The following is a 21,967-nucleotide window of genomic DNA, read 5'->3' on the forward strand; positions in this document are numbered from 1 at the left end:
GGTGGTGTTAAAGAGGAGTGCCAGAGCTCAACTGCACGCTTGTGAAGACCACCTCATTTTGTATACCTTAAGCCACCACCTGCAGATTCCATTTAATAATCTCTAGTTCTGGTATCAGAAAAGGCAGGGAACAATCATTCCCTATTCATTCTCTCTCCTGTGCCACTTGTGATTGCATGGACTTTTATCATTCCCTCTTAACCATCTGCCTTTCAGCCTATTTAGTTATCCTTATACATGTGTTGCATGCTATTCATCATTCTTGTCATCGTTCTGTGAAACCTTTCCCAGTTTCACTGTATCCCTTTTGAGATGGAAGAAACCAGAACTACACACAGTATTCTGGATGTCTGTGAACCACTGATTTTTAAATATACATGTATACTATGTAATGGGTTAACAATGCCTTATTTCTTCTCTACTTGCTTTCTACTAATTCCCAAGACTTCGTTAGATTTTTTCCTATGTCAAGATGATGTTTTTCTTTTTAAAGATCTATTATAACCCCAAAATCTTATTTCCAAGCTGTAACAGCAGTAACTGGGCACTACCAATTCATACATGTAAAATCAGTTTTCTCCCGTATTTATTGCTTCACATTTTCTGCACAGAATTTCATTTTATCATCCAGATACTCCATGATGTAAAGCCCCTCCATAATTCTTCAGTCAGTCAACTTTACTACACTGAATATCACCTGGAAACTTTGCCATCTCTCTGTGCAGCCCTGTTTCCACAAAGGTCACACATATACTGCAAAGCACAGGCCTGGGTAGAGATCCCAGACTTCACTGGTAATTTCTTTTAGTTATGAAACGTGATGATTTATTCCTGTATTCTATTTCCTATCTTTTAACCAGTTATTTAACCCTCTGAGGACCCCTCCTCTCATCTTACAGCAGCTTGCTTTCTCTAACAGCCTGAGATGGGACCTTGTCAAAAGCCTTCCCTTTCTGAAGGTCATTTTCGTGTTGCTGTGAGGGCTGTGCACGTAACTCAGATCCAGCTTTAGAGATAGCTGAAAATGATTAATACTTGACCCTTCCTGCTCTCTTGATTCTACTGTAACTCATTTCATTCAAATTTGACCTGCTACTCCTTCCCTTCCCAGTGTTCACCACCCTTTTATTCCCTGTTAGTGATAATACATGCATTTGACCAAACTAAACCAAAAGAAAGTATTTTTTGTTATTATTTGTTTGCAGCTAGAGCTTTTGAGCTCTTGTAAGCTCACAATATTAAAGGAAATGCTGCTACATCAAAATTAGTCTGAAATCTGTCCCACATTTTATTACATGTTAAGATCAAACCAAATCCTACATATGGTTACGCAATTTCCTCTCACCTTCATACTACAAGCCACATATATTAAGAGACAATAAAATTTCATTACACCTTTATTCGTAATGCGAATAAAGTTTTAAGAGTTCTGTCGCATACTAAAGGAATTCCACAGGGCGTTTTTTTTGTGGGGAAAAAAAGCCACAAGGTTTTGTGTCTGAAGATTGAGAAGTCCACAAAAAGCTGCAGCCCAGCCAAGGATTTTGATATTCAGACAAATGAAGCACTATTGATTTGGAAATACAATTATTTTTTTCTTACAGTATACATGTGAATAACTCACGCCTAATTACAGATTTAGACAGTTTCAAATAGCACAAGTTTAAAATCCTAACACAGAAAAGCAGACCACCAGTATCTCCAATGAAGCATTCACTCTGGAGCAGACAGGCATCATTGTTAACACAAACAATAATACAGATGATTTAATTAAATTAATTCCATCTTACGAATTCTTCCAAACAAGCTTTTTTAAAAGATGAATTCTGTTCCTGGCTTGTAATCTTTTCTGGACATTTCGGTCTACAGCAGTCAGTGATGCTCTCAAAGGGTGTTCTCATAGCAGCAGCTGTGCATACACAACAAATCACATTTGGACATATTTCGATCCAGACAGCGGATAAGGACAAGCAGAGGTGAGAAGCAGGCTGTCCCTCAACAGTAACTATAGCAACTGCAGGAAGCACAGGAAGAGGCTGGTATTGATCTTTCCATCCCATGTCCTTGCATTTCTTCTTCAGAGTGGTCTTACACAATGCCACCACAACCAACGCCATTTCATATACCCAAGTTCTCAAGACAACAGGAAATAATAGTGATGGAAAGACAACAGAATAATTACTGTTGTGTTTAGTTTAAGTATACAAAGAACAGGAGGCAGAATTTTCATTGTAACAGCAAGCTGGGAGTGTGGGGAGGTGTCAATATGTGCAGGAATATTTTACCATACCTTCCATCTATATTTCAAGTTTTCTGTGTATTCTTCTGCAGGGCAGCATCTGCCTGTTCCCAGCATTTGTGACAAGCATTTGTCACCAATGCCTACGTCATGTATTGCAAAGAGTAAGATATAGCAAAGGATGTTTTGTGCTTACTTGAAAGCCTGCTAAATTATACTGGAAAATGGCACAGAGCCAGAAGGATGAGAGAGAGAGATTACTTACAAGTATTAAAGAGATTTTCCAGGTTAACAACGGTGTAGCTCCAGAGTCCCTCAATATATACTACAAAACGAGTAAGTTCTATGAACATGGTATAAACACATTACATGAGAATATAAGATGTTTTGGTAAAGATGGATGTTATTTGTAACAGCAATATGTGGCACAAAAGTGGATTTTATCCACAAATAATTAAGATGATACTTTGTTGATACTATTATAAGGCATGAAAAGGTACCTACTAAAAGGTATGAAAAATGTACTTTGATGGTTTCATTGTCACAATTAATATTTCTTCTTAGGATATTATATTAGTATTTCTTCTTAGGATACTCCAGAAGAAGAGCAAGGAGAACAAGAGTAAAACTGTTTAAAATACTAAACTGAATAAAGAAAACCTTTCAGATCATTCTCAACTGTATTTTACAGTAATTGAAGAAGGAGCTAGAACAGTTAGCAGAATGAAATACTAGCTAAGAACAGAAGTCTGCTTATATCAGAAAGATATGATACTATTCTTGTAGACAAGTAGATCACTTCTAGTACATGCACCCTACATTGCCCCAGTCTTATACAGGTATAACTCCTCTGTAGTGTACTACATCTGCATAAAGCTGAAGTAATAAAGCAGTAGTATGGAAAGGACCCGGTATCTCCAGAAACTGCAATTCCCAATCTCAGTGATTATAAATCAGAGACCATTAGCTAGCACAGGCTTTTCTAATGTATGCATCATATTTTTCCAAGGCAAATACAAAAGACAGAAGTGTCTACATTAATACAGATTTTCTCAACAATATTTGTTTAATAAAAATCAAAGTAGATCCTGAAAAAAATAATTAAATACCTACCAGTTGTGTACATCAAGATAACAACTCCATCATAATCCAAACAAATTATAACAATATGTGATATTTAAGAGCTCTTGGAACCCTGTTAATAACAAGTCTCCCATCATAACTTAAAGAGGCAAATAGCCATGGGTCTGCTGAGGACCATTCAACTGCATATACGCTATCTTCATGTTCTTCATAGGTAGCTATTACACTGTCCTGAAGGGGCTCTTTAATCCTAAAATTAAAAAAAAAAAAAAAAGAACAGAAAGTAAGGATCCATGAATAGATTTCATTTTAAAGTGTCACTAACATCTAGAGTGCAAGCTCCCATTTAAAATCTATGAATGCAATAGTGTGGTCTGAAGAAGAATCACTGCACCTGCTATCTGTGTGTACTTATATTTCAGATAACACAGCAGAGTCAAGTGAGTATAAAGACCCCATTTGCAGGGACTAAAGCATCCTTAATTCTCAACCTCAGTGTGGTTACCTATCTCTTAGAACCTCCACTGAGCATTTTTCTCCTCCTCTCCCTCTCATTATACTTCAGGCATTTGAACATCTACATGTATTTTATCAACAACTTTTCTCTCACTATGGTCCACCCTCTTTGTTGTTAACTGAATTCTACTAACTGAATTTACTGGATATATAATCTCATTACGTGGAAGTAGGCAGGTAAGAAGTTTCAGTCATTAACAATGCAGTTTCTCCTGTGCTACACTCCTGGACCCATCCAGAATAGGGGAAAGGAGATAGAGGAATGCCTCCAAACACTTTCATTTCTCTCTCCCATTCCTTGTGTTATATCAACATCAGATCTACAATAAAACCTAGATTCTGATTATTATTATTATTATATACTTCACCTCTCACTACAACACCCAAGTTCTTGGTCACCTACATCACCACAAGACAAAAACTGATTCTATTTTGCATTACAAATATTTAAAAGCAGATTCAGGCTAGTCTTTAAATTCCAAACCACCTCCAAGAGTCACTTATTGTGCTCTGATAGGGGAAAACAGCCTTTCTTTGCCCCCACCTCACATAGCCAATCCCTCCTTTAAGAGCAACACCACAGTACATTATTCTGTAGCTTCATGGTGAGTTTGCAGAGGTCTCTTCAGAGAATCATAGAATGGTTAAAGATCACGTAGTTCCACTTTAAAGATCCCCTAGTTTCCATCCCCTGCCATGGGTGGGGATGCCACCCACTAGACCAGGTTGTCCAGGGCCCCATTCAGCCTGGCGTTGAACACCTCCAGGTATGGGGCATCCTCAGCATCTCTGGGCAACCTGTTCCAGTGCCTCACCACCCGCATAGTAAGAAATTTCCTCCAAACATCTAATCTAAATCTCCCCTCTTTTAATTTAAAACTGTTCCCCCTAAACCTATCACTATCTGTTCATGTAAAATGTCACACTACCCCCATCACAGAGGATCACCCATGTCTGCGTAGTAGTGATCAGCCAGCCTTTTAGAAGCATCCCCCTACTTCCTCCAAAAAGGTGGGACACACATGGTCTGATTTTCTGGATGGTCCTTTGGGGACCCAGGAATTGGGTTTGGTGATCCTTGATGGGCCAACTGAATCACAGAATGGCTGAGGTTGGAAGGGACCTCTGGAGATCACCTAGTCTAACCCCCCTGCTGAGCAGGATCACCGAGAGCACATTGCACAGGATGGCATCCAGGCAGGTTTTGAGATCTCCAGAGAAAGGGACTCCAAAACCTTTCTGGGCAACCTGTTCCAGTGCTCTGTCACCCTCACAGTAAAGAAATTTGTGATATTCTATGATTCAAAACAGACCTCTGTTACAGCTGCAGTCTTCCCAACAGAAAGCAAAAAACAGAGAGCCTCATGAACATCGCTCAATCATTTAAACAGATACCACTACTACAGAAATGAAGTGTTGTTACTGGCAGTCTTTGCCCTTTACTGCTTCTCTCTGAAAGCACACATCCCTACAATCACAAAGCACACACAGCATTACATCTGAATTGCTTGCAGGATATCACTGGCCCACCTAGCCAGCTTAAACAGCTGTGAATCTCACATCATGATTAAAATTCAATTGAATTTAATGAATAAACCAAAAGCAGTCTGATAGCTTCAGATATTTAGTTTCAAGGACTATTATCATTTACTTATGTTATGTTTAAGGCCAACTAACAAAAAGGGTCATAGCACAAACAACATACAGCCTCTGGTTAATTGCAGAGAGCAGAATTGTTTTGCAGTTCTCCCAAATACGTACTTTGCTACAAACCATCTAACAGCAGAGAGCTAATAAACATGCATATACAGACACTTCATCTCCTGCAACATGTTTTTCTAACTTCCTGTTAACTGACATGCCTGGTTAAGTGAAAGTTGGTCATGTCCCCAGACAGCAATGTGCTTCATGCAGTGCTCACCCACTTATCCAGAACTCCATTATTCTGAAGGTTTCAAATGTCTCTCTGGAAAAGCAGGGGAGTAATGCATGGTGCACATTGCTGTCAGGGGACATGACCGACTTTCACTTAACCAGGAGTCGCAGTTAACCAAAGGTTGGATAAACAAGGACAAATAAGCCTCTAACTTACACCATTCTCTGTATGCTCCAAGTTGTTTCAGTCTTTCATTTAAATAATACAGTTCATCTAATTTAATTTACAGAATTCAGAGGGGAATAATGAGCGCTCAAAAAAAGAAAACCCTAGTACTAGATGAACCGCTGTTTGGTATTTCCATTTATAATTACAATTTTTAACTGTCTTATTGTTGTTTATACACTTCCATACTCAAGAAGAAAATTTCTTCCATAAAAAGAAAGTTTCACTGGATTCTTCAGATCACGAGGTGTTTTTTTTGTGTGTGTATTCAGTCATTGTTTTTAAATGGGTTAGCTCTATAACAATGTTTTTACAGACTACTTGTTCACAAGATTGGCATGATCTTGAAACCCAGAATATCTCTGACTGATAATCAGAGAAAATCCTTATGAAAGTAATCCCTTGGTGTAAAAGAGCTAGATACTACAGAAGATACACAGATGGAAAAAAAATCTCAGAATGACATGTATCTCAAGAACAATGCAAAAGATCTGAAAAAACTGTACACGGGTGTCCTTTACAAACGTTATGAATGAAAAAAAGTTAAGATCTTTAATTATACAATGGGTAATTAACCCAAAAGGATTCTGTACAGAGGAATAAAGAACAGAATATTTTGTGTATCTGAAAGATTGTCCAAAACCAGAAGGCACAAGGTGGCTTGTGTTTTGTGGTGTGTTTTTTTTTTTTTCCCCTTCCTCTCCTGGAGATCGATCACTTTACCCCACACGCAGAGACATCCAAGAAAACACCACAGAATCATCTACATTGTGGCTATGCAAGCACTTTTTTTGGTAATCCAAGACTAGGCTGAATATACAATTTTCAACTTTGCATAAATGTAGGAGACTTAAAAGAAATTTACTTTGAGTCCCAGGGCTAAAATTATTTACTTTTGATGATTTTTTTTACGCTGCTTTTAGGTATTTTTTTTTAATCTATTCAAGAATCAGCTCAGGCTCTCCTAATCTCCTGGATATTAAATACAATTTGGTTAATGCAATATATATCCTTAGCAGCTATGAAATTGACATTTATTTAACCACAGTAACAAGCACTTTTAAAAATATATTTATAAACAAGAACCTGATAAAATAATCTAAAAATTATATTGACCACAGGAAATACCAGTGAGACATATGCATATACCATATGCATACCAGTGAGACATACAAGACAACTTATCTTAGGACATCAGTTTTCTCATTTGATATTTTAATTACCTTTGTTTTTGTTTTTAACCAGTTGCTACAATTTTATTTCTCCTTCACATACCACAATTTCAGAGTGTAACACAATAGAACTGAGTGTATTTTTTCTAATATTCTATTTAATGTACCAATAATTAAAAATACTAATACTGTTCTGTCATGTGATTTATTCTCATCTCAAAATAACTTCTATTCTTTAAGTACTGACTGTTAATGAAAATTCACAGGTTATTTACCTTCTTGGTTCACATGCATAACACCAGAGACAGAAGAGGAGGGCATTCAAATTGGACTGGTTATCAGGATAAAAAGAGCGGGTCTTTAGCATATTTTGGAACAGGACGGGTCATTCAATTTCTTCCCAGTTAAGTTCAGAAACAGGAAGATTACCTGTACAATGTGAGTGAATATGAGGTAAGCTTTCCTCCATACTACTTTAAAATGTGTAACTCAGGTTGTTGCCAAAACAGAGATTTCTGTTTTTACATAAAACTTGCTGTTTATAGGTGTGAAAATGCAGTCATGTTATATAGCTAGATAAGTGTACTGAAGGTGTAGGTGGCTTGGCCTATTGATTCCTAGATAGAGAAGTCTGACTAGAACTTCATTTGATGAGCATCCTTGGTAATCACTTGTTACACCTGGCAAGCTTTGTAAACTAATTTTCTTCCTTGTCCAAAACTCTCCTTGCCCCTTAAAACATTCCTTGAGTTTCGGGTTTTCCTGTAGTAGTGTAAAGATTTTTTTTTTCTGAGAAGATTTAAGTACCATTTTCTTCTATAAATATATATATATATATGTTTTTATATATATATTCTTGCACTGCATCAATTGACAAGGCACCAAACACTTATGTCATCAAGTATTCGCATTAAGAAATGTGTAATCTCTACCTACATCCTGCATAAATTTAATACCTGTGCCAGACAGAGCTGAAACAGGACTTCATTCTCTTTGTAGTCTTATTCGTATTGCACGACCCCTACCAGCTTCTCCTACAAAAGGAGAAGAGCTTTCATTTTACTAGATAACATTGAGGTTAATTGTGTTACTGACTTGAGAGAGAAGCCTGTTAAGCTTTGGATAATTGTTTTCATGTAGAGAGCTGTTATTTCCAATTACTGCTCATGCTAACAACCACTTAAGTTTGCAGTGCTAGAGATTCTGTTTTGTCACCACAGTGTTTAATAAAATATGTTTTTCAGAGTCACCAAAAATCATTAATTCCTTATCACAGTCAAAGTTAAATCCTCTTTAATGTAAAAATTGCTGTGAAACAGATGTGATTCAATAGAGCAGCAACTCGTACTGCAGCCTCCAAATGAATCCTGAAGACTAAATGCACATCATTGGACTCTAAAACAAGCCCAGCAGATGCCCTTTTCCCTTTAACTGCAGGGCAGAACTTTGCAACTCTAAGAGTGTTTCTGGTAAGCTCAGACAATGCACTAGCTCATTTTTTACCCTGTTAAGGAAGACAGAATTCAAGGCTTTTTATACTTGAATGCAATTTCCATGTATATTAATTAGCCGTTCATTCTATTGTAAGCCTTATTTTCTTACACAAAACACAGCCTTCTGAACTGCTTCTATATGAAAAAACATTAAAAAATGCTTATTTGTAATATATTGGGTTTCATAGTTGCCCTACTATGAAATATAAATTGAGAGTATATCTGCTGATGAGAATTAAAGAAATAGTAGAGATTTATTCTTTTTTTAATTCAAAATAATCTAGAAGCTGGAAATTGCTGGTGCACTAGATTTGGCCCAGCTTCCTTACACATCCTATCAAGTGAAGCGCCAAAGACTGGCATTCCCCAGAACAGCAAATGTTTAAGCTGTTTTAATTTTTTTTTTTTTTGTTAGTCCTATAGCATGATTCTACTCTTGATTTTCTAGATTAGAATCTATAAATTCTAGATTTGAGTCATAAATATCACAAGCAAATTATCTTCACCATTAACAGCTCAATGAAAACATCCGAAAGCCATCCTTATGACTGTTTGACTAACGTTTTTCAGAAGTGTAATAACGACAAAATTTGCTCTCCTGAATTCACAGATACATATACAAAGGTGTTAGCGTAGATCACACAGTCCATATGTATTATGGTGAAATTATACGGTTTACTATTCAAAATGCCTCAAACCACCATTTCTATCACAACAGTAGAAGCCATCACCTCCTTTAGATGAAATTTTGAACAAAATCTCTTTCCACAGAGAGGCCAGACACCATTTGCCCTCTGCCACATTCCAGCAGCTGAAGGTGTTACTATACTTAAAACCTCATTAAAATTCCACTATTCCAATGAGTTACTCTCTACCAGGAGAGTATATACCAGCCTCTCAACTTAAAAGGCAAAATGGTGAGAAGTCCTCATACTAGATCTAGCTCTGTTCATAAATATATATATTATTATTATTAATGACAACATGGCTAACATTTATAGTGAAAAAGATAGTAACAAAACACTTCTGGGAAAACACTAATAAATCTATTTCCTAATGTGAATTTCTGGTATGATCTAAATTAGGTAACTAATAAAACAATAAGCTTTGAACCTACCTTGCAAAAACGTAGCATAAGGAAGAAGGCAGCCCATGGACCTGAATAATAGTTGTGCCAATGAAAGACATCTGCCACAGTCACATCTTAAGTGATCAGGTAGCATGTAAATACCAGAGAGCTAAGGGAGAAGGTAGCACAGCCTGCAAAATCATAACTTAAGTATGTCTTCCTTTCTAAGACTGATGTATTGACTCAGTTCTGTTGACCACAGAAGTGTTTTCATTGGTATGGATAACAAAAAGGTTTTTTTTTGTTATTAATTTTCACCCCTACATATTACATAAATGGAATATATATTCCATTATCAAATAAGCCTTGCAACAAAGTTCTGGCCATAGACAATATGAAGAATGGAAACACTTCTGAAGACATAGCCTATACTTTACTGTTGCCATGCCTATGGTAGCAGATGGCCTTTTCATGCACTATATAATCATCATACCAAAGAGTTCTACAGAGTTTAACATTTAAACCTACAGAGCAAAGGAAACATGTTGCAATAACTACAGAAAAAGAATCCAGATTGATGAGTAAAGATGGCCACTGAACTGCAGAAGCCTGGTAGATTTTGTTGTTCTGTTAGAAATGGCAGAGTAGAATTAGAATAAATGTCAGACTGATTTAATTAAACTGAACACAGACTCTCTTGTTAATGAAGATTTTGGATGACCAAACAGCAAATAAAAGATGTAAGACAGTCACCTCCTCCCTTTGGAGGAAGAGGGTTCTTAGTACTCTGCAGATGTCTAGAAGGGAACTGACAAGCACCTTAAGAAACTCTGGAATTAAGGCAAGCTCATTTTTGCAATACCACACTGAAAAACCATTAAATAAAAAAAAGGGAGGCTGAGGAGAAGCCAGCCTCCATCACACACACAGGGGTTGAATGACCCCATGTTTCAGATGTTTTGTTCAGGACATGCTTCAAAAGAGACTCCCCTATGTTCCTACCCAGGTTTAGACACCAGCTTTGTTTTGGGGATTAAAACAAAATGCTCCCCAAATCTATGCTATTTTTGTTTTGTACACTTCTTTCCACGTCTGGGTCAACATGCTAGAAATTAAGCTAGAAGAACAGTATTTCATTCCTTCTTCCTGTGCTAGCTTTTTGCCATATTTGAAAAGTGCATTAAATTATCCAGATCATGAAGTTGACCAGAATACACCATAGCAGTCCTCTAGCCACATGTCTGTGCCGCCTCCTCCCTGTGGAAACTGTGATTCTCTTTTTACGAGCACCTGTTTTTGGCAGAGTGATGAAGCTTTACCTTATTCAGTGCAAGGCCAAAAGATAGTTGGCACATTCATCCTAGATACAAAAGGCAGTGTATGCACAGCTAGCATGCTTCGGAACAATCAAAAAGACAGTCAGTGAGAAGAGGGAAAACTCAAGAATATGGCTGATGGCAAAAGACAATTCTAAAGAGAATTGGAAGATTTCAAAGATGATTCAGAAAGCAGTAAAGGTCCCTAGGCTGCAAACAGACAGGGGCTGGAAGCATACCCAGGGGAAGCATCATCTCCTTTTCCCATCTTTCTAATGTTTCCTCCTGGCCACAGAGACATGATACGGGCTAAGGAGACCTTTGATATGATGCAGTGAGGATGTTCTTCTGTTTTTATGACTGATGAGAGACAGCAACAGCAGAAAAAGCAGAAAAGAGACCGCAAACCAATTGCTCTGATCTGAATCAGCAGTTGAGAGGAAATGAAGGTCACTCGGTTGTGATCTGTGACAGAACCTCATACAATGTCCTAGTTACACCGCTTATGCAAGTATGGTCCGGTCTCCAAGATGGGAACACATGTCAAGGTAGTAACAAATACATTGACAAACACCCAAAGGAGAAACTTCAAAGAGCAATTCCTTAATAAGAATAGATAACAGCAACTTTTTTGTTATGCTACCTATTCATTCCTCAGTAAACCTATATTCCTCTCTTAAAAATATATATATTTTTAAGTTTTGATCCTTAAAAAATAGACATTTACTACAGAAAAGTTGGGGAAAAATAAATGAATTGTGCACTCGTGTAATTCTACATGTTGTCACAATGCGAGGTTATGCTAACATGTTACTTGCTTTTGTCTCCAGCCAAGAAATACATTAAAACATAGGAAGTTTACTCCAAACTATCTAAATATATTAAAAATTAACTTGAGTTTTAAAGAACTCAGAAGTCTCAGCTGTTTAGAATTGTAATACAAGTCAGTATCTTTAAAATATGTTGATTTTTGCTATGTAAAAAAAGCTTTGAAGATATAACTTGTCTATACTCTTCATTTTTACATTTTTATATTTAACCCAAGGAGTATATTACAAGTTATTTTAGTTATAACAAAAAAAATAGCATATGAAGAAACAGCCTTCTCCCTTCTTTCTCTTAAAAGAAGGTTGAAATGTCAAGTGGAGAGTTGGTTGCTCAGTCTGAAGTTGACTGACTGGAGATACTATTGTACAAACTTCCTCTTCCTGGTGTATTTCATGATACACTTGAGAGAATGTATATATATATTCTCATATATCATACATGTATATATATGATGTATATACATGTATATATATGATGAGAATATATATATATATATATATATATATGAGATTTCTGTGCTATTTAATAGGAATAGAATGAATACATGTTCTCCTAATGGTAAAAAATGAACCTGGTAAGGATATAACAACTTGAAATAAACACCTTCCTACTCCTCAAATCCTCCAAGCACAACCCAAATCTGTTTTACAGAAGACTCAGTACCCATAGAATGGTACAATAGGGTCTTCAAAAAGGTCTCCAGGTGGGAAAAAGGTACTAAAGCCTAAATATTTGGCAGTAGTCATTGACTAACAAGAAGTATTCCCAACAGCTGTTATGCCCTGTTTCATTACTGCACTCAGAGCTAAACAGACATTCATCTGGCAACAGTTAAGGCTGGTGAGTACCTTGCAAACGTCCTTCCAGCTCAACTCCTAACAAGGAGAGAAAGCAGAAAGACAAAACTTACAGTATCAAGTGAATGTTACAAAGGCTTTCACAGATTCACAGAGAACAGGTTAGCAGCTGAAAAGCACGTATTTAGAGTTCTTTATAAATAAAGAATTATTTAGTAATTTAGTCATTATTGATGGTACTCTTGCAACCTCTGGGAACAGGTAAGGGTTCTGCATCATCACTATACAAGTCATTTACATGTATGATGTGGTTTACATCCATCTCATAGAAAAGATGCTGTATTTGTTGTATTACTTTTGCATATTATTGGTTCCAAGAATTCCTGTTCTAGAAACAACACTTGTATTTTAATGAGATAAACAACGTCTACAAGCAACACAAATTCAGAACAACTCTGGGTAACCTACTATAATCCATCTGTCAAGAACACTATTTACTTGCAATGTTTTTTTATATCAATGCATTCCCATCATATTCCCTTAAGATTCTGTAACCTCTTTCTCGCTTTCACTAATGCTACTTATATTCCATTCAGAACAAAATGAATATAATTCCCAAGCGAATGGTAAGCCACCAAAAGGTACATATTTGTAGTCATGTATTATAGTCACATTCTAGATAAGTATGTACTGTTGATGTGAGCAACTTCCTACACACCTAAATTGATACCTTTATTCTCAAGGTACTTATATCACCAACTGATTCTAGAGACATTTAGTATTTAATCAAAGTATCCATTCCTATCCATTTAATAAAAAAGAGTTTCCAGGTTCTCTTTACATGAAGCCAATATGTCAAAACTAGTTGGAGCAAAATTATGTCTTCATTAACAAAGGTGCCAGAGCAACCTTAAAAGTGCAACTACAGATATAATCTAAACTTAGAATTTTAAGTGAAACACCTGAAGAACACAGCTGAGTAACTGAGGAGTCCTTTTGCAACTCCTCCTTATTCCTCATCCCATCTGACCATTCCTCATTTAAAAAATTACTTCAGAAGGTAATCTGCCTATTTCATTGCAGACACTTTTGCATATTAAAATAAATCAGCCAACTTAAAACAATTGCAAGCAGTGAGCATATCTATACACATAGTTGCAAAGAACAGAAGAATACAGACTAAAGCCAATTGGCCTCAAAATATTTTACATGAGTTTCAGTACCATTACCCTTGTTTTACCCTTGTTTTGCAAAGTAAGAATCTGCTGAATATCACCATGTGTGCTGGTAGTAAAATTAGAAAGCATCATTCCATGCTAGATCTACAGAGCTCCCTCTATACACATATATACTGATACAGAAGAGGAAAACTAACATTATATATTGCATAATGAAAAGGTTAATATGGTTTTTGCATTTCAATTAACTCTTTATGCAAAAAAGCCCCACTCTCCAAAATACACATGCAAAATTTGTGACTCCCCACACCCAAGTGGAAAAGTGTTTACAAATGTTTGCAACAGCATGTATTATTCTCTACCAGCAGAGCTGAAAACAAATTTATCTTTTGCTTGATGGAGGTCTATAAAATACTGGTTTCTAGAGCAGTCAAGATTCTTTAAACATGAAATTTACAAGACCTAATGTATTTGTATTTTTTTTTCCTGACTGTACAGAAGACCACCACTGAACTGTTTTCCTAACACATACACAAGAAAAAAGGGCAGATTTTCAACTCTCATTTAACACAGATTATTGTATGTGCTTTATTTGATCCAGAGCTCCCTTAAGATGATTTTTTCACTCACCCAGCTGACTTTAGGACCAGTTCTTAGTATCACCATCCCCCTTTCTACCAGTGAAAATACGTGATTGTGCCAATTCAGAGTGGACTGCACCCAAGAATGAGAAAATATCAAAAGGAGGAAGTACTTACCTGAAAGGCCTGTATACAAAAATCCTAGTCAGCAAAGAATAGCAAGTTAACCATTACAATGAAAGGACAAACAATTAGCATCTACATAAAACCCAGGAAACTTCATACTTCTCTTCTTGATGCTGGTCCTCTTGATCACTCAGTTCATCATCATCTACCATATGCCCAAATGGTTCAGAAGAAATTGATACCATATTAGACAGTATAACTCTGCTATCACTGCTTCCTGTAAGGATCAGCTGATCATGGGAATGATTGTATCTGACATTCCAGACCCTAAAAAAAAAAAAACACAACATCCTATTCTTGACAGGTTGAGAGTGTATCAATATTGCTTAGAAGACTTCATTTTTAAGAACAGAATTAAAAATTGATCTTTGATTTGAATGAGGTAAGTATGCATAGAAGTGAAATGCCTCATTCCAAAGACGACTTTTTGCTTTGTTCATTTGGCTTTTAAGCTTCCATGTCATTCATTTTCTAGGTTTATCTTTAAAATTCAAATACATTTTGAGAAAAAAAAAAATCCCAAACCCAAAAGATACCATTCAGTAATATAATTCCTTGAAGGTACATGCCAGTTCATTGTTTAATAAGTCAGATAAATATTTAAGTTCTAAAAATAAAAGCATCCCCAAAGCAAAATACAGATTAGAAGTGATCTTTTAAATAAAAGTCTCAAACATTCTAACAGTGAAATTTAAAATAGACCCTAAAACAAAAGAAGGATTTTTTTTTTCAACTTCAACATTGTACATATCAAGTTAATACTGAATGTCTTAGGGTTCTTTTTGTATTATTTTCCTTTTAATCTTCTCAGGGAAAAAAAAAAAAAACATAAATGCTGTTTCTGTTAATTCACATCTTCATTCCCCTCAAAGCAGCTTCAGGGTCCAGATTTATTTTGCAAGAATTACTACAACTGAAGTCTTGTAAAATATGAATTGTTCATCTTGTCTTAACCATAGAAGTCTACAAGTGTCAAACAAGATTCTCTCTTCTCCAGCCACAGGCCAGAGCAGTAGACAGAAGTTCTAAATATTACCTTAGAGGTTTTTTGTTTTGTTTTGTTGTTTGTTTTAAATCACTTGCTCTGGCTTAAGGGATGCAAATAGCATAAAAAAGTGAGGTTGCATTATTGCACATCTACTGCTCTGCATTGGAAGGATAGATGGCAGCTGCTGTAACCAAAACAGCTCAGGGGCTTCTCTGCACATCAGGTGCAGCAGATTAGGCTCAAGTTGGGAAGGCACAGCTGTATCCCAGCTGGTCCCTACAAGCCAAGCTCTGTGTTGTGCTTCTCAAAGGTGTACCCTATCTCCCCAACGTTAACAACAGTTTCTTGCCAATTACACTAAAACATTGTCTAAACTCTTAATTTACAATCACATGAGGAACATTCACATGTTAAAACCTTTCCTCTGTGCAGAAAAATGATTATTCACAATAGCACAAACATAGTTAGTTTGCATTGTTCCTAAACAGTAAAATAATTAGCTGAATAAATTACATAAGCCATCCACCCACAACACAGCATGCAGATAATTTGTTCTACCAGTGGGAATGCTCCTCTAGTGTCTTCACTGGTTCAGTGACATTTCTTGTGTCCCAGAATTTCACCTTGCAGTCATCTCCACAGCTAGCCAGGTAGTACTGTTTATTGGGATTAAAGTCGAGGTCTCGTACCAGCTGTCCATGTGCATTTTCTATGCAATATATCTGTCTGTAAAACACATTTAAAAAATTAAATGGTCTATAAAAAGCTAACTGCACTCCACTGACAAGAATCTGTTTCCCTGGAAACTTGCATAATCCCCTTAACACCCGCAGACCTTGAGTTCCCATTGCTAGTGCATAGTTTGGGGGAAATCCCAGCTGTTAACTGCAGTGAGTCATATAGATTTCTCAGCTTGCTTTGAAGTTTTCCTCATTACTTGTTTGTATTAGGATCATCTGGAGCTAAAAGCAAACATGAGATCCATATTATTCTAGCACAGCTCTCTAGCAACTTCATGAAAATTCTGTGACTAAACCACAGTATGTTCAGATAAGAGCTTCTGTAAGTATTTATACCAGTTCTGCATTTATGATATGTTCTCTGTGTAAAAAAAAAAAAAAAGCTGAGATGCAAGGGAGGCAATATGACCAAAAGATCTTTATTACATTATTCTGAATTCACCTTTTTAAGCTCTGGCATTTAGCATTAACTCACCTTTGGCCTTCATACAACTTCGCTGTGTTTATGTGCTTCATGTGAACCACTTCAGAAAACAGTACTGCAGTAATGACAACTACCTAGCATGTTTATTCAAAGCACTCAAGCTACATCATTTTGCCTCACTACCTCCCCCCTCTTAAATTTGCCTCTTTGTTTGTGCTGCTGCATCACAGGCTGGACATCAGGAAAAGGTTCTTCACAGAGGGGGTTGTTGTGCACTGGAACAGGCTCCCCAGGGACATAGTCACAGCACCAAGCCTGTCAGAGTTTAAGAAGTGTTTGGACTGTGCTCTTAGTCACAGTCTGAATTTTTGGGTAGACCAGTGTGGAGCCAGGAGTTGGACTTGATGATCCTTATGGGTCCATTCCAATTTGGGATATTCTGTGATTCTATGATCATTGGCTTTATTAAAAGGCTGTACCTGTTTCCATGACCAGTGTCAAAGCCACCATACCAGGGTTCTGCTTAGATCTGAGTCTCCTACAATCTTCACAGTACTTGTACAGAAAGATTTGTTTTGTTTGCTTTGTTTTGCCTTTTGTTTTTCAATGAAAAATGTTTTCCTTTAGAAAATGAGGACTGACCAAAAGTTTGTGTTTCCTGAGGTTCTCCCATCAAGACTAGAGGAGTCTCTTGTTGTTAGCATCTAACTATCAATAAAAAGCAAAAAGTAGAATCATAGAGTAATGGAGACTGGAAAAGACCTTCAACATCATCAAGTCCAACCATCTACCTTAACTACCATGTCCCATCACTAAAACGTGTCCCTTAGCATCTTGTCCACCCTACCTCCAGGAATGGGGACTACCCCACTTAACTGGGCAGCTCATTCCAATACTTAACCACCCTCTCTCCATCAAGAAATTCTTCATAATCTCTAACCTAAACCTCCAGTGGTACAACCTGAGGCAGTTTCCTTACATCCTATCACTTGTCACCTGAGAAAAGAGACCAGCACCCTTCTTTACTTCAACCTCTTTTCAGGTAGTTGCAGAGTGATGTGTTATCTCTTTAGCCTCCTCTTCTCCAGACTAAACAGCCCAGTTCCCCCTCAAATTCTATTTTCTAGTCCCTTTACCAGCTTTGTTGCTTTTCTTTGCACTTTTCTTCTCAAGCAATTCAATGTCCTTCTCATAGTGAAGGGCCCAAATCTGAACACAGTACTTCAGGTGTGGTCTCACCAGTGTCGCATACAAGGGGACGGTCACTTCTCCAGACCTGCTGGCGACGCCATTTCTGATGTAGGCCAGGATGCCGTTGGCCTTCTTGGCTACCCTATCACACTTCTGGCTCATGTTCAGCTGGCTGTCAGGCAGCTTTCAGCCACTCTTCCCCAACGCCGTAACACTACCTGGGGTTGTTATGACCTCAGTGCAGGACTTGGCGCTTACCCTCTTGAATGTCATGAGACTGGACTCAGCCCGTTAATCCAGCCCATCCAGATCCCCCTGCAAAGCCTTCGAACCCTCAAGCAGATCCATATGAGGAGATTCAGAGTGTATTATGCATAGATTAACCTCTTTCCTGACAACTACTGCAATCACTTGGGATAGAGGATATCACCTAGATATCAAAACTCTTCTCAAAGGTTGAGAGACTGAGGATATGGCTGAGGTATGCCTTCCTACCAGCTATTCTAGCGTCTGAATTTTACATTTTCTTTTCATTTCTTGTAACTTCATGGGAACTTTTTTAAAAATCTCAAGTATGCTTGTAACAGTAAAACACTTTTTCCCCTCACTATTGCACTTGATTTTATTGCACTTCATTCTTGATTGCACTACTCATGCAATGGGTCAGGGTTTAAAAAGAAACGCCACTACCCTACATTCCGTTATGCTTACCACAAAAGCCTTTATACTAACTTAACTATTAGTCTGATCACTTGATTGATCTCTTTCCTTCCAAAATACAAATGTTCTTTCACTCTATCATCTTACCTTCAGCAATACAGCGTATATTGAACTTCCCACTAATACCTTAGATAAGTAGGATTACATCAGACTACACAAACATTTCTTCCAACTGTTTGTGCCCCTTTCTCATATACTTTTTTTTTTTTTTTTTACAGTTTATCCTTGGACTCTGAATGTCCCTGATATAATTCTATAATTCTCTCTAAAAATCCATTCAGCCTAGTGTCTGACCTGTCTGCTTCACAAACGCTTCTCTGATTAAGTTTACTAATGATTGCTTCCTTGTCTAGTCTAACAGTCCTCCTGCCAACCTCTTGTTTTTTCCCATCCTTCTTTGCTACTTTCCATACCACTTACTCTATCTTACTGCTATCCTACCTGCACTCTCACAGAGGTGGCTATTCTAACTACTTTAAAAGCTCCTTTCCTCTTTGCTGGTATAGCAAATTTTCTGACCTTTTGGTTTTTGCATCTTATACTGCCATGGTTTTTATATCCCTGACTTTAAACACCTACCTCTAGCCCAGACAGTCCTTATCAAATATTCACATTATTCTAGACATATTACAATGTAACTGGAAATGAGACATTCTTGCGTGTATTTTTTCAAGTAAATTGCAAGAAGCTCTTTTGCATGGTGTAGTTCTCAAATTTGTTCAAGGACAATCTAATATGAGATTTGATTAAAGTAATTAGAACTGTGGGGTTTGCTAGCCAAACTACCCCTTCATTGCAGACCTTGTTAATATCTGGAGCACCTTTCACACAAGTTATTCGGAGAATACACTTAATACAAGATCAGAAATGCAAAACATGAAGTAGACTTCACAGCATTAAACATTATCTACTTAGAAATAAAGGGTTTTATCTTAGGGTCTGCATGCTGTATGTTAGAAAAAGGTTTCTCCTTTGACCCTTCCTCTTTTCTATGCTTCATTTAAAAAAACTTCATAAATGAGCATATATAGATGTATATAAAGTTTTTATATATCCTTTCACAGGGCAAAGAATAGAACTTTCAAATACAACAGGTATACAAGTGACTTTTAACAATTGTATTTGTATTTTTAACTTTTGTTCATTAAATTAAACAAACCTGTTAGGCAGAAACACATAAGGCTGGCAAACATGGGGATTTATTGCTATACCCCTGAGCTGGCAGGAACCATGGAACTAAATTTAAAGTCATCCCCCTTTAAGGCAACAAAAGTTATTACAAGACATCAGTCTTCTCGGTTTAGTGATAAATTACTATGTGCTAAGGGGATAAAGCGTATCTTAAAAAAGCTTGCACAGGCTTTAGTAGTCATGGCAACAGATGTGCACAACATCACTCCTTTGCTTATCAAAATCACAACTACGCGGGGGGGAACACCATATTAGGTAGACTCAAAGCTTTAATTAATTTGGTTATGATTTTGACAGATTCAATAGTTTCATATAACTGGTATGCTAGAGTCTTACACATAGTATAGTGTACTATTTGTTAAAATCAGAAAAGTGAAGTGAAGAGTGAACTTACCCTGTGAATTACCTTCAGAGATTAAAGTTACCTTTATAAAGCATGCTACGAAGACAGTTCATAGCATAGTCAGGACTGATGGTAAATCCTGATTTTCAGTCTGTATTACACAACAGCTTCATTCAGGTAATGCCTACGTATTGAACAAGTCATCTTGGGACCAGTACATAGCTGAGTAAAATTCAATATATAAGTTAGAATTGAAGCTCAGGGAAAAAACTGAGAAAACCCTTTACTAAACTGTGAATACATCAGCTATGCAAGCCCAACCGTTCCATTTATAAGTGATAGCTTTGCCACATTTCTAATCTTAAAAAAAAAAAGTTAGGAGCAATGAAAAATCCATCTCCAAAGTAGATTGTCTTTTTCTGAGAACAGGACTGCAATTTTTCATTACCTCATGCTTCGTGTATCCCATCCTCGAACAGTGGTATCATTGGCTGTTGCAATCTGTGTACAATTGTGGTGTGGACTCCATCTTCCAGAAGTAAATTTTAATTGTCCTTTCCCTTCCAAGGCTGCAGAACTAGAAAGCTTAAAAAAAATATAAAAAAAGCTAGCAATGTTTCTAAATGTAAAGATGCAAAACTAAAGTGAAATTAGTTCCACTGAGGACAAAAAAATGCACAACAGCCTAACGTTTCAGGCATAACATATTAGCAAAATCCTGGGATAAAACCAGGTAAAAAATTAGGAAGACAAAACTTATCTTGTATCTGAAGATAATTTTTACAAAGGCTTATATAGTGTAATATATGCAGAAGCATTAGCAGTACTATACTTCTTTATAACCTAAAACAGTTTCAGATCTGAATGTGTTGAAACATTAGATAGATAATATAGACACACTGCAGACATTTGTAGCTGTCTTAAATGAGCAAATAAGTTCACTGTATTTTAACTGCAGGAAGAGAATTTGTGGTAAAAACTATTCAATAAACAAATAGCATTTAAAAATAAAAAAAATCAAGACCCACAAGCCCATGTCATCACATGCATGCCAATCAAAATAATAGAAGGTACTAGATCACAAATCAACAAACTGTAAGAATTAAAAGTTTCACAGTTCCAAGGTTTACACACCATGAACAGACAGCTCTGCATCTCCATACAGTTAATAAAAGGAAGACAGAAAAGCAATTAGTTTTGTCTTTAACATAAGGCAAATTGTCCTCCAATTCCATGTGAACATGGGGGAAAATACAAGGTGCAGACACTACAAATTATTTATATTTCCAGTAATGTACTAAAGCTGATTGATTCATATCTGAGAGGGAGGTGGAAAAGGAAAATAACTGCATTTTAATCAGATTAAAAAAACATAAAAGTTAAAAGTGCCTGAGCAGACAGACATATTTGGTCGTCTTGCACATGACGTTCATATTTACAAATGGTTCATTGAGAGGGATTTCACACAAGCAGATTACAGCACTGGATCTTGTTGGATCACTTTTCTCCCTCACCTAGGTACTAACATATCATAGAATATTCTATTAAATACAAGATTTAACAGAAAGCTTGCTACTCTCAGCAGAAATATAAGACCTGGTTGGATGAAAAGGATTAAATATATATACTGCTTACATAAAGTCTAACGGACTGACAGAAAAACATACTGTTAATACAAGACTGTTTAAACCTCCTTACATGTTATTCCAAGACACCTTTCTGTAGTTTCTAATTTATTACATTTCCACTGAAGAATGTCTGTCTTCACATTCAGGTTAACAATCTAGAAAGTACAGCTCTTACCATCCCTA

General features: G+C 36.7%; 1 protein-coding gene across 2 annotated transcripts in view; it reads right to left on the bottom strand.

The window, feature by feature from the left end:
• Positions 1 to 1,379: 1,379 nt before the first annotated feature.
• EIPR1 (EARP complex and GARP complex interacting protein 1) overlaps positions 1,380 to 21,967 on the bottom strand; it is a 74,079-nt gene continuing 53,491 nt past the window's right edge. The window contains exons 6-10 of one of the 2 annotated variants that reach the window (XM_068678517.1): positions 20,605 to 20,741; positions 16,106 to 16,273; positions 14,659 to 14,826; positions 14,551 to 14,574; positions 1,380 to 3,572 (exon numbers count right to left, since the gene is read on the bottom strand). In XM_068678517.1, the coding sequence (XP_068534618.1) occupies positions 3,398 to 3,572; positions 14,551 to 14,574; positions 14,659 to 14,826; positions 16,106 to 16,273; positions 20,605 to 20,741 (672 nt within the window). In that variant the 3' untranslated portion in view covers positions 1,380 to 3,397. The remainder of the gene's footprint in view (positions 3,573 to 14,550; positions 14,575 to 14,658; positions 14,827 to 16,105; positions 16,274 to 20,604; positions 20,742 to 21,967) is intronic. The other variant, XM_068678518.1, reaches the window with a different exon arrangement.

Source organism: Anas acuta, chromosome 3 (assembly GCF_963932015.1).
Source record: "Anas acuta chromosome 3, bAnaAcu1.1, whole genome shotgun sequence".
Lineage (NCBI taxonomy): Eukaryota > Metazoa > Chordata > Aves > Anseriformes > Anatidae > Anas > Anas acuta.